The 14,224-nt window shown below is 40.8% G+C and overlaps 1 protein-coding gene across 3 annotated transcripts in view; it reads right to left on the bottom strand.

The window, feature by feature from the left end:
• Cnot6 (CCR4-NOT transcription complex subunit 6) overlaps positions 1 to 13,739 on the bottom strand; it is a 38,131-nt gene extending 24,392 nt beyond the window's left edge. Inside the window, exons 1-3 of one of the 3 annotated variants that reach the window (XM_052194769.1) lie at positions 13,362 to 13,739; positions 6,195 to 6,288; positions 3,673 to 3,786 (exon numbers count right to left, since the gene is read on the bottom strand). In XM_052194769.1, coding sequence (XP_052050729.1) covers positions 3,673 to 3,784 — 112 coding nt within the window. In that variant the 5' untranslated portion in view covers positions 3,785 to 3,786; positions 6,195 to 6,288; positions 13,362 to 13,739. The remainder of the gene's footprint in view (positions 1 to 3,672; positions 3,787 to 6,194; positions 6,289 to 13,361) is intronic. The other 2 variants (XM_052194768.1, XM_052194770.1) reach the window with 2 other exon arrangements.
• Between the last annotated feature and the right edge of the window lie 485 nt (positions 13,740 to 14,224).

Here is a 14,224-nt window from a genome sequence, read left to right as displayed (position 1 = left end):
GCTATAAATGGAAGAGGGATGATCCAACAACAGGCAGAGATGCGCACAACCAGTGAGGTCTGGCTCAAGTCAGATCAATCCCTGAGTAGATTAAGTCCACGTACCCCTTCCATAATTAACGGAAAAGTACACCAGTGAATTTACTCCTAAGGAAAAGAAGGCCATGAAATTACTATTTCCAACAATGAATATAAAACAACTAAAAACACAAGAAAAAAAAACAATAGAACAAAAGGAAGGAAGGCAGGATTCACACAGAAGACATTCAAGGATGCCTTGAGATGGCAGACTCCAGACAGCACAGGACACCAGTGACTGGTGGGAAATGAACTCAGCTCAGATCACTATTCTGCCTAGCGTCCCGAAGATACATAACACAGAACCTAGGCAAAGTCTGATGGTCTACTGAGTTGAGATGAAGGAAGGAACTATGCAGAGATGTGAGGAAAGCCCCCCATGAGCCCTCAAGTAAGGAATAACCTGCACAGAAAGAGGAGAGCAGAGAGAAACTGACAAGAATACAGAAAGCAATCCATGAGGACTCCAAAGATCAGAACAATTTGATTTTCCACCAGCCAGAGTGGAAAACCTTTTGACCAGAGAGTATTTAGAGGGTAATACTTACTGAAAAGTAGACTTTAAGTGAAGCAAATTGTTTCTAAGGTATTTAAGTCTACATCATAACAAAGCTTCAGAGTATTTCCAAGAATGTAAAATTATTCAAAACTCAAAAAGCATAAACCTCTGTACTCTCTATGTTAAAACGAGAATTAAATTATGAAGCATGCAAACTGGAAGAAATGACTTTAAATCAACCTAGAAATGAAAAGAATATGACAGAACCAATGCCAAAGACAGTGAGTTTGGTACATGCTTTTATAAGGGAAAACAAATTCCCACAACCTCTACTGATGAAAATTAGACACTGGGGGACAAATTATTGAAATTAAGGGTATAGTAATAAAAACTAGTCCAAAAGAAAATAAAGGTAACAGTAAATTAAGCATAGCTCATTGTTAAGACAAGTTAAGTAAACTACAAGTCACCATGTAGCTCCAAAAGGGAATGGGGAGGAATGCAGACAAAATTATTTGACCAAACAGTGCTATAAACTGTAAACCACAGATCCAAGAAGGTTGACAAAACCTATTCACCAAAGAAACGGGTGGGGCACACCTTACACCAAAGAGACTTCATAATCATGGTGCTTAAAACCAAAGGCACAAAAACTTAACAACTGCTTCAGAAAAGGGACATAGATACAGAAGCAAGGCTGGGAATGACTGCAGTCTTAAGAGAAGCAACTCAAACATGAAGGGGGAGTACCTTATTGATGATGCAAACCATTAACTGATAACTCTTCCTCCCACAGATTATCTTTTAAATTAGCACAAAATAAATGAGAGTCTCAAGAAAAGATCCATCACTAGACTTTCAAAAGAACAAAACCAACAAAAATCTGCATGCTTTAAGAATGAACAACACTGGAAAACCTAGGTGGATAAAAACTTAAGACATTTAAAGGACTAGTATCAACATACAGTGAGACTTAGAACTAGAACACATGAGTAAGGTTTATAAAACATAAAGGAAGACTTAAAAGTCATTCATTCTCCTTTAATCTCAGCACTTGGAAGGTAAAGGCAGGAGGATTTCTGAATTCGAGGCCAGCCTGGTCTACAGAGTGAGTTCCAGGACAGCCAGGGCTATACAGAGAAACCCTGTTTCGAAAAAAATAAAAACAAAAACAGAAAGTCATTCATTCTGTTTGATATGACAATGATGAATAAATGAAATTCAAAATAAAAACACCATCATTTACATTTGCACTAAGACAAGGAAAGATACAAAATAAGGAAAAGTATAAAATTCCATATAAAGAAATAAGTAGGAACGAGTAAGTGAAAAGACAGCCCATGTTCATGACTGAAATCCAGTGCTGCCAAAATGTCAGTTCTTCCCAATATATATATTTAATGTAATACAAAATACATTTAAATTTAATAATGTCTGCCCTTGGAGCTGGAGAGGGCTTAGCAGTTAAGAGCACTGACTGCTCTTCCAGAGGTCCTGAGTTCAATTCCAAGCAACCATATGGTAGCTCACAACCATCTGTAATGGGATCCAATGCCCCTTCTGATGTACTCATATTAAATAAATCAATCAATCAATAAATAAATCGTTTTTTTTAAAGTCTGAACTCAACTGTCAAGAGAATGAGAAGACAGGCCATAAAGTGGAAGAAAATATTTATAAAATAGGTTTGTTCGTTCAAGGACAGTGTTCTCAACCTTCCTAAAGCTTCAACCCTTTAATACAGTTTATGTTGTGGTGGACCCTGGCCATAAAATTATTTTTGTTATTTCATAACTATAATTGTTCTATATAAACCATAAAATAAATATTTTGTGAGACAGAGGTTTGCCAAAGGGGTCATAACCCCCAGGCGGAGAATGACTGTTCCAAGTACCATTCCAGTACAGAAGGAAAATGCATGGCAACTGGCAGAAAAGGTATGGTGGCAAAACTCAGAAGCCAGCACAGCATCGACTTTTCAGAAAAACAGAATAGAGAGAAAATGGAACCAGACTAAAAAGCACCTTCAAAGCCTATAGAGCTTCACATCACCAGAAGAGACCGAGTATTCAAACATAGGAACCTAAAGAGGGACATTTCACATTTAAACCACAACAGAGCTGTCACTAAGAAACTACAAAATGCCAGAATACCAGGCAATGGTGGCACGTGCCTGTCATCCCAGCACTGAGAGGCAGAGGCAGGCCGATCTCTGTGAGTCTGACTCAAAGTACTGAGGACACTAAACCCTAAGGAGGTGCAAAACACGAGTTCTTGTTCACTCTGGTAGAAACACAGTGCTTTAGAAAATATTGGGGTTTTTTTGTTTGTCTGTTGTTTGTTTTGTTTTAAAAAAAAAACTGATCAGTTTCTGATGAAAACTAAGCGTGCTCTTAGCATAGGAGCGATGATCATGCTTCCTTGGTCTTTAGCAAACTCTACCAGCAGGTGTTTGGAGAGGCAATATGCAAAATGCCAAAACCTGGAAGAACCCAAGATGTTCTTCCAGACATAAGCAAGCAAGAGCTGATGGTTCTTCCAGACAGTTTAGCATTACTCAGGACTAAATAGAATGAACTAATGAGCCATCATAGCTGGGCATGGTACCTTTAATGCCAGCACTCAGGAGGCAGAGGAAGGCAAATCTCTGAGGTCTAAGTCAGCCCTGGACAGGACACAGAGAAACTTGAAAAGCCAAAAAGAAAAAAATAAGGAAAGAAACTTAATGCTAAATCATCTCTATAAAACACTAACTCTGCATTAAAAGTTCAACCAGACCATTTTCTCACACAGCTTATTTATTACACACTAATACAACACAGTGAGTGATCTTCCTAGTAAAAAGCCTAAATCCATAGTCTCTAACCTTAGAGTTTATGACAAATTAGGAAGAACATGCACAAGAAGTAACACGCAATCAATGAGATTTAAATTCCAACTCAAATCACTTCCTTTCACTGGCCCTTCCTGCTCCAAAGTGAAATTAACATTTGTAAAATACAACTGTTGCTCTTATATATGCATTAGTATTAGAAAACCTAACTTTCCAACATATCTTTAATCTCTATACCATAAATTCATGCTAACACATCTTACCACTTATTTCAAGCTCTGCCCAATGTGATTTCTTTCCATTTGCTGCTTCCTCAGAGGACATAATTGTGTACATCCTCCGAGGGTCAGGGGGCTCGTACTTTTCTTTGGGCATGCCTGTTAATAAATGAAGACAAGAAACCAATCAGTACATACTTAAGAACCAAATAAATAAAAACACTGTTTTGTAAAAAGCAGACATATTAAGATCATTAAACAGATTGCTACCAAAAAGAACTAGGAGTGCCATGTAAAAATGATTTTTAGTTCTAGGATATGGCTGATTAAATCCTGGCGCTAATAAAGATGTTATAGCCGGAAGAAAATATAGTGTTAGCTTGAGAAGTATTCCACTGGCCAAATAGAAGAAAATCCAAACGTCACAGAGTAACCACAACTGCATCAGTATAAACTGCATGGACTCACTTTTATTTTTAATGTCTTTTACATTTATCTGTTTGTATGTGCATGCACATGTTCATGTACACACTGAGCTGCCATGCGTGTGGAAGCCAGAGGGAAACCTGCAGAAGACACTCTCCTTCTACCTTGTGGGTCCCAGGAAATCATGCCTCCACACAATGTATCTACACTGCATACACTAGTCACTTAGTAGCTGTTTAGATTATACTGCCACAGTATCACAGTGCTTGTTTAAATGACTGACTTACATCCTCAGATACTAGAATGATGTTCCCAATTTAGATAGCAAAGATATAGTAGTTTTCTTTGGCTTAAAATATAAACGTTCTTAACAAGGAAAAATAAATTCCTGCTAGCGTTATAGTTCAACTGTTACTAATCTCTCTGCTATGCTTTATTTAGAAATTAAAAATAAGTATGTATATATGGGGAAGTAGGCATACTGTACATACAGAATTTGGTACCATTAAAGTTTTAGGCATCCACTGTGATCTTAGCATGGACTCCACTGTAATATGAGGGGAGGAGGGAACGGCTATACTTCTCTTTGGTGTACCAGCCAAACTGCTAGTATCAGTACTCTTGTGCCTTGGCAATACAGAGTAAAATAAGCATTTCTTAAACACTCGCCACTGTGGTACCATCAGAGTTCATGTAATATGCCAGACCAAATGACTAACGGGCAGGCAGTACACACAGTGTGGATAAAGACATGATTCATTTTCTGGGTGTAGGATAGTACAAGTATTCATCATGCATCTGAAATGGCTTGCAATCTAAAACTTATGAATATAGGCTTATTTCTGCAATTTTTCCTTTAAGACACCTTGGCTGTCCTGAAACTAGCTAGCTCTGCAGACCAATCTCACAGAGATTTGTCTGCCTCTGCCTCCCCAGTGTTGGGATTAAAGGCATGTGCCGCCTCCACCTGGCTTATTAATTTACCACTTGTTATTTTTGGAGTAAGACTGACCACAGACAACTGAAACTTCAGAAAAATAAGCTAGCAACAAAACAAAGTTCTTTGTAAGATAAGCAGTTGTCAATATAAGAAGTAATACAGCATAAATCTAGGGCATCTTTCAATGTCAAAAAACAAAATCTAATGGGATTTTCATGTCAACACAATACATGAACTAAACAAAAGGAACCCTTCTCACTGGTCATAGTGATAATTTAGTCAAAAAGAATCACAATTATAACAGGCTAAAGCACAATCAATAAAATGAGTACTTCAAAGAGAGAATGCTAAACGGAAGAATTAACATGAGGCTACTTGCGCTGCAGAGAAACATAATGCAGAAGATGAAATAACAGCACAGAGATACTACTCCAATAACAGCAAGTCAGGAGGGAGGAACCGTGAGAAGAGCGAGAGCAAGCAGCACAGAGCCAGCAGGCCCACCAAGCTCTCCACCGGGGGAAAAATCAGAGAACTGATACCTAAGAGAAAGGCATACCTAGTTATCCCTTCAGAGAGGAAGGGCATTCAGAGGAATCCAACTACAGGAAAGCCCCACCTTACAGATGAATCCAAAGAGCCTGACTGTGGCTAGTCTAGAGACGGCTCAAAGGTTAAGAACTCCGTATGTCTTCCAGAAGACCACAGTTCAATTCCTAGCATTCCCAGCACCCATATGATGGCTCCTAACTGTCTTTAACTCCTGATGCAGTGACTCTAATGCCCTCTTCTGGCCTCTGAAGCCAACAGGCACACAAGTGGTGCATAGACATATATGCAGGCAAAACATTCATACATATTTAATAAAACCTGGTGGGGTAAAATAGAAGACCCTGTCTCAAACAGATGAAAAAGCTAATAAGGCAAATGAAGTATAAAAGATTTAAAAGTCAACACTATTATGTACAAGTTGTAACAATTTTTTTAACTCCTAATGAACATTATTCAGGCAAGGAATATAAGCTAGGTTAAAACCCGTTAGCACTGAATGGAAAGACTACTAAGATAACACCACTACAAACTACTTTCAGGGCATAAACTAGAAAAAGTTCTGTTACCCACCTCCTTGTCAATCCTAATGATCTTAACAACAGAGAACCAAGCATCAGGTAACTTAATGTGATGAACTATGAACATTTACCCTTTCTGAAAACGAGAAGACTTGGCCAGATGATACCTCAAGAGCAGTTAAGACTTACTCCTTCCCTGCGGCCCAGAAAGATTTTCACAGCAATCTGAAAGCAATTTGATACAGATGAACTATGCTTTAAGGGAGATTTCTTTATACAACCATTCATTCATAAAATATTTGCTGAAAAGTTTTAGTGTGTCAAGTACTCTGTCCGGTACTAGAACAAAAAATAAATCAGAAATCTTTAACCTATAGAGAAAAACAAAAATGTTACAGCAATGTAATCATACTCAACCCTTTATTTGTACTGCTTTATTTCTTCTAAATTATATGCACTTTTAGGATTACAACTGATCTATGTACCACTCTCAAATTATTCTTCCTAAAGCTGAGTTCTAGCTAATTATACTACATTAAAGAACCAGCCTTCATTGCTTATCTTCACTGGCATCTAAAATGGCAAAGCTTAACTAGAGTTAACTTGTGGTCCTACGTCAGCTTTAAGGATCTACGGCATCCCTCTACATCTTCTTCTGACCTGTTGAATGAGGGCGTAGCTCTGTAGAGGACCTACTTAGCACACACATTCCATATTTTGCACTGCAAATACTACTAAATTCCTACACCTTAGAAAATAAATTCAAACTCCATAGTTTATCATTCAGAACCCCTACCTACTTTCTTCTTTGTTGTTGTTATTGGTGATGGTACTTGATGATGGTTGTTCCAGATAGTTTCTCTGTACAGCTCTGTCCTGGAACACCCACTCTGTAGACAAGGCTGGCCTCAAAAAGATTTGCCTGCCTTTTGCCTACCAAGTGCTGGGATTAAAGGTGGGTGTCAAAACCAATCAGCTGCCCTGTCTTCTCAACTTCTATCCTAGGACTTTCCTTTGCACTTTTGACAGAGCCAGCCAACAACTGACATCCTTCAGATACGCTCCACTTCTACCTCCAAAAAGTTCTGTCATTGCACACTAAAATTCTAGTCATTATCTCTAAAGTTAACTAGGTAGATCACAAACCATTTTCCTACAACATAGAACCATGAATATATTCACTACATAAGATTAGACAAAGCGATAACAGAGTTCTGTGGATGTCCTTCAAATAACATTCTTTTGTTCTGTTTTTCAAGGTTTCTCTGTGTAGTCCTGGCTGTCCTGAACTTTGTAGACCAAGCTGATCTCAAACTCAAGAAATCTACCTGTCTCTGCCTCCCGAGTGCTGAGATTTACAACATGTGCCACCACTGCCAGGCTTCCAAAGAACATTCTTAAAGATTTATCAACATGTATTTTCATTTCAAATGTATGTACAAGTACTTGTATACAGGTCTGATACCTGCAGAGGACAAAAGGAGCCGCTAGATCTCCTCAAACTGAAGTTGCAGGTGGTCTTGAGCCACCACGGATACTGGGAACCAAACCCTAGTACTCTTTTAAGAACAGCACATGCTCTACACCACTGAGCCATCTCTCTCTAGCCCTGTATATTCCATTTTGTTTTTTGGCAGATTATCACTACATAGCCCTGTCCAGCCTCGATCTCACTAGGCAGACCAGATTATCCTTGAATTCAAGAAATCCACCTGATTCTGCCTCCCACATGCTATGATTAAATTAGTCCACTACAATGCACTGCCTTAGATTTATTCATTTTCCAAAGACCATTCTGAAATTGCTTCATAAGAGACTAGAATATCAAATAACTCATGTTTCAAATAATCCTATAAATGTACATTTCTTTTACCTTACAGTAGGAAGAGAACAAAAGTCTAAAAGCAAATTTAGCCTTTTGATCTTCTACCTTGTCTTTCTTCCTATGACGCGTGCCCAATTTTCCAAGACAAAATGAGTATTCAGATTCTGATTCTAACAAATTTCTCACCAATTCTGCCTTCACCCCTTCAGATCTTATCTGAGTTATCTGCACAGTCTCAGATCTATTTCTTTGTTCCACTGTCTTCCTACCTTCATTCATTTTAGATATCATCTTTGGTGACTATCCCTAAACTAAATTGTATTTGTTCTCAATGTACCTGAGACAAAGTATTAAATACAATTGTCCCAAGGTATCTACTTGGGATTGATTTCAGGATGACTGGTTCCAGGAACCCAAAACTTGAATAGAAAATGAATACAAGCCTTTCAGAATGTGCCTTATTTAAAAAAAAAAAAAATCACAAAATATCTTATCATGGTTTAAGTCATCTCCAGATGACTTTTAATATCTAATAAAACATAAGTGCTATATAGTTTCATCATTTGAGGAGTTGGTAGAGCATATTTTTCTAGTATCTACCAAATTAGGTCATATTCAGTCAATGTTTGTATGAATTCAAGGGGGAAAGCTGTGATAGTTAAAAAATAAAATAAAACAAAACAAAAGCTATGGTCTATCTTATTAGGAATATGAAAAAATTGATACCCAGGGTTCACATGGTAAAGGCGAAGTCCAGAGAAACCAGACTAAAAGAACCTTCCTATTGTCCATGAGAACTGAAAATACCGGTTCAGGATATCTTGAGATAAGCAAAAAGTCAAACCAAGCAAACATTAATAGGTATAATGGCAAAATTGAGTTGTGCTGATAATTACCACACCCTAAACTAGCATATGAATATTTTTTGCACACTCACTATTTTTCAGGCCTTTCAGGCACTTTGCATGCACTGAAATTATACCCTCAAGCCAAGTGGAGTGGTGCAGGCCTCTAATACCATTCAGAGGCAGTCGAGTGCATAGTGAATTCCAAGCCAGCCAAGGATACATAGCAAGACTTTGCCTCAAATATATAAATAAATAGGTAGATAGATTTTTTTAAATCTTAAAAAGATATTGTACCACTTGATACTCAAGACTATTATTCTCCATACTCAAAAAAAAAAAAATCTAGAGAATGAGAAAGAGCTACTATGCAGTATCTGTATTATCTTAATTTTAGTACTTTCAAAATTGTTATAGAGTATCCTAGTTTTTCTCCCCTCAATGTTGATGTCCTCATTCTCTCATTAAAACCTAATCATCTCTCTAATCCATGTGCATCGCATAACCAAAAACTTCCACTTCAGTGTCCTGACCCTTTTCATCCAGTCCCACCATTTTTTACTACTTGTTTCCCAAGTATGTCACATGAAAACTCTCAGTGGGCTCCCACAGTATACAGGGAGATGCTCTAACATTTTAAGAAAAGTCGCCAAGGTTGTTCCTGCCTTCTGTCTACCATCCTTGCACAGCCCACATTGTGTGTGACTTAATGTGGACACACTGTTGCTCTCACACACCCTATTCAGCCTGACAAGCCTTACTCATCTCACTTCAGCTCAAACATCACTAAGGTAACTCCTTCAAAGGTTCCCAGGCAAACTTAGATTCTTCCTAAGGACACACAAAATGGTTTACATATTTCTAATTACCATATAACCTGCTATATCTATTACTCTTTTGTCTTTCTCTCTGCACCACTGCAAACTCACTCTGAATTGAATATTATGTTCAAATACTGTGTTCAAGTATAGTTATATATACTATATAACACTTGTTTGGAAAAATGTGAATTTGTTCCAACATGACTGACAATACTGAACAATCACTGCAAACTTCTCACTTATGTGCTATTTTAATCTGTGAAAAAAAAAAAAAAAACATTAGACAAAGATAGAAAACTGCCCCAGGTGAACCAATACATAAAACAGGAACACTAACCAGTAAGTCAGCTCCTTCCATGTTGTAGATCACACCCACTCAACTTTCCTGTCAGTTTGCCAGGCTTTCAGGGAACTCTCCTGACAACTCAGAGTAACTTACAAGGAGCAACCCTACAGATGTGCAGCTCAAATACACCAGGTGGTTTTTGAGGTTAGGTACATAGTTATTGTAATACTGACCTACTTCTTAGCCATTTAACATGAAAAAAATATGCAACCATTCTTACCAAGTTCCTGTTCTTTTAATGTTGGAGTGCTGTACTCCAATTTCACTTCCTCCCAAGCCCTGGGATTCCCACACAAACCCAGTAACAGCAGCATAAGAGTCCCATGGCTTCAAAGTTGTAATATTCTACTTCCAGGAATTTAGAGGAAGAACTCATCTTCCCCCAGCACTTCACAAAATACTATATCCTAACCATCAGAATATTCCTAAATAACCTGACTGTTTTGATTCTAGTGTGCACAAGGTTGACTGTTGCAATTAAGTTCTCTAGCCTGTCTGCACTCTAGGAAGCAAAGTCCACAAACCTAAAGCTTCATGTGTATTTCAGGGCTTTCACTCCTTTGACTGCTTTTCACATCTTCTAAAACACCAACATTCTGATCTGACATGGCCTTGTATTACAGAGCAAAGCCCATTACAAAAGGAGCCACAGACACCACATCCAAGTCAAAAAACACAGTCACTACTAGTATTATTTCAAATATAACTTCAATTTTACTTGCATGGTCTTTATTCCCCACAAGCTGATACCTGGTATTTTTAAGATTTTTGTTTCTTGCTTAAAAAAAAAAAAAAAACAGACCCTCCTTTGCTACAGGGAAACAAAGCTCAGCAAATAGTCCTTCAAAATCTAGGCTAGACACACCTTTTGTAAAGGTGCTCTCAATCCACTCCTACTGTTCCAGTAACATCTTATGGTGACTGGCCTTACCCCCAAACCTGATACCTCAGTCTCATCACTGTTCCCTTTGTTTAGAATGATCCCCTTCTCCAACTTGGCAAGCTTCTACTCCGTGTTACTTTTCTTAAACTGGCACCACATCCTCATCCATAAGTTTACTCATTCTTCTGTTCCTTGAAGCACTTGGACACCCATCACTCCTATGCAAGACAGGAAGGCAGAAACTGAATATGGTCACCTCTGAATTCTCATCATCAGGACCATCAAATGCTATTTATTCCTCAGTATGCAACTTATCTGAAAATATAAACGGACAACAGAAAAGTAAAGCCCAGAGTAGAATTAAGGCAGCCTGACTCTCCATCTTAGACTCAAATAATCATTCTTTTCTTCTTTAACTACTTATTCAAACACCAAACTCTACTGCATTCCATTTCAAAGGTACACGTTTTATACACACACACACACACACACACATACACACACAGTTATGCTTGGGTTTGGTCAGCACATAACTTTCAGATAACATGGCTACCTTCATAGCCCAAGTAACAGGTACAATTTAGAAAAACTATATATTTTGTAGAAACTATAAAACTTAACAGAACTTTCTTCTCCACAACAAAAGTATAATGTGTGTGTATGTGTGTTTTTAGCTGAATGTATGTGGACATTTTCAAAGTGATAAAACATGTAAGCTTGAGCTTCTTATTCTTCGCCAGTGGACCTTTCTCAGGAGAGGGTTGCATGTATACAGGAGATGCTGATCCCTCACCACACAAGGACTAAAGGATCCTCCACATACTTCTTCTAGTATGTCTGACATATATTGTCCTGCTAGGCTGCACTGAATGAAAAACTTAAGCCTGGTGCTGTGCACCTTTAACCTCAGCACCCCAGACAGAAACAGGAAGATCTGAGTTCAAGGCCAGCCTATTCTACAAAGAAGATTCCAGGCCAGCAGGAACTGTATTTTAAGACTTCTTTTTTTTTTCCCCCCAGTGGGATGTTTAAACATTAACTGAAATACTAGTTAAAACTATATGCATAGTAGGCAAATTCCTATAATAACCAAGTTCTGCATATCAGCTTCTATGTCTGTTAAAAAAAAAAAAAAGCCTGAAATTTCTCAGCAACCATAATACATCTGAAATTATACAAGGATTGTCTTTCAAGAATTCTCCAGTCACACTGGAAAATGTCTGCCACATACTTTTTGTCCATGTTAGCAAGCACCTTGTGCACTTACTAAGAAATGGCCACACTGACCTACTTTAATATCTACCTGATAAAAACACCTCCCTTCTTTCTCCAAAACCCAGATACTTAAAAACTATATTACTCTTTCCAAAGACACAAAGCCTCCTGACTACCCTCATAACTGTAATATCCTGATCCAGTCTCTTCGGTCATTCTAGGGTTGTTTCCTCAGGGACAGCTTCAGAGAATTAGACTAGACCACTGGCTCCACGTAATTTTAATTCTAAAATGTATCTTAAAAGTGCCAACTTCAAAAGACTGGCAGCAGTTTCAAAAAGCAAAATATGCCTTGGCAATCTTTTGACCAGCCTACAGAACTGCGGTGGGATGGTGGAAAATTCTAGGGAAGTGTGGAAAAGACAGTGCTATTACACACCGAATTGTTTTTCATTTAGTCTCCAAAGTTAAAATTCCAAACAGAAGCAGAGAAGAATTTAGACCTAACAGGAATCAGGCAATTTACCGGTTAAACAGATTTACCTGTACTCGAATTCAAGCACATTATTTAACCACAGTAACAAGATGGCCCGTTCACAATGTTGTCACTTGCAAGAACAGTTAAAAGTAAAGAATTACAGTTGCTTATGCGCAGTCTCTGAAGACCGTGTCAGGGTAGAGTCAAGGCGGAAAGAGAAAAAAAAAATGTTACCAAAGAAAATAACTACTGGCTTTGAAACATGAAAAGGCTACGTCCGGCTTTGGTTAAACTAGGGAAATTTTCTCCGAGAAATTAGTACTTGAGTCCTGAGTCCAATAATCTCTACAGCTGATAATCACTTCTTCGGCCACGCAATCCGCCCCGCCCCTAGCAATATAAACTGACTTTGAAATACTTTAGGAGGAAAAGGATGAGCATTAAGCGCATCCACGGAGTGCCAAGTTCCACGCCGCACGGTGCGCCACCCCGCACAGTCACTTCTCCAAAGTTGCCACCCGTTCCCAGCCCCTAGTCCCGGCACAGCAGCTCCTCTCCTGGGGCGCGTGACCGGAGGCGGGGGTCCGAGAAGCCAGGGCTCACGCCACCGCCCTCGGTACGCCGCCGCACTGCCGTCAATCAACACTCCCACCCCCCCCACCCCCACCCCATCCCCACGACCGACCGGGGGCGCGGCCAGGGGACCGACGGGATGGCGATCGCTGTTGTGTCAAGGAGGGGGACGGACAGACGTCACTCCCCAGAACTACTAAGTTGTGCGCCAGGGCGCGCTCGGGGTCCCCCCGCAGGGCACGACCCCTGGGGGATGGGGGGAGCGCAGGCAGCAGAGCCTCGGCGGGACGCCGCTCGGGCTCGTCGGCTCACCTCTCGAGCTGCGCCGCCTTCCTCCGCCGCTGCCGCCGCCTCCTCCCGGTGAGTGCAGCGGGGTCTGCCCTGTGGAACCACCATACCAGTCCCGCCCGCTGCTGCAGCGCCGCCGCCGCCACTCCTCAGCCGCCTCAGCCGCCGCTCTTTGTTCCCCCTCCTCAGCCGCCCGCCTCGGCCGCCCGGACCCCACGAGCCGCCGCTACGCTCTGCCGCCCTCTCGGACCCCGGCCTCGCCCTCCTCGCCGCGCCGGCCGCCGCCTTCGCCTCCGCGCCGTCGACGCCGCCGCCACCGACGCCGACGCCTCCTCTTCCGCGCCCCCCTCGTTTTCATTGAAAGCAAACAAGCATCATGGCGGCGGCCGCCGTCCCCCTCCCACCCCAGCCAGCGAGCGCCCCGCTCACCGCCGCCTCTCCAACATCCCGGCTTCCCATTGGCTGACGCTGCTGGACGCGACCATCCCGCGTCGGGTGGGAGGGTGACTCTTCGCAGCCCGACGCTTTAGCCCCGTCCGCGTTCCCCCTGCGTCTCGGAGCAGTGAGCCGACCCGGCGCGCTCCGGTCCGCCCACCCAGCCTCGCTTCCCGCTCTCTTTGCGCCTATCCCTCTCCGCGCCTTCCATCTCCTCCTCTCCTAAAGCCGTTCCTCCGCGGTTTAGCTGCTCTTTTTCTTTCTCGTCCACTTTTATCTCCACTTCACCCTTGATTTTTTTTCCTCCTCTTGATTCACTTTTCTTTTCCTTGGCCTGTCAATCACTTGGGAGCACAGATAAATTCTCAGACGTTTAACCCTAGCCAGTATCTTGATCTGCCGAGAGACAAAACTTTCAATCTTCAATAGTCAACTAATTGTTCCTGCCCTAA

The sequence above is a fragment of the Apodemus sylvaticus genome, chromosome 10 (assembly GCF_947179515.1).
Source record: "Apodemus sylvaticus chromosome 10, mApoSyl1.1, whole genome shotgun sequence".
NCBI lineage: Eukaryota > Metazoa > Chordata > Mammalia > Rodentia > Muridae > Apodemus > Apodemus sylvaticus.
This window is presented reverse-complemented; position numbering and strand designations above follow the sequence as displayed.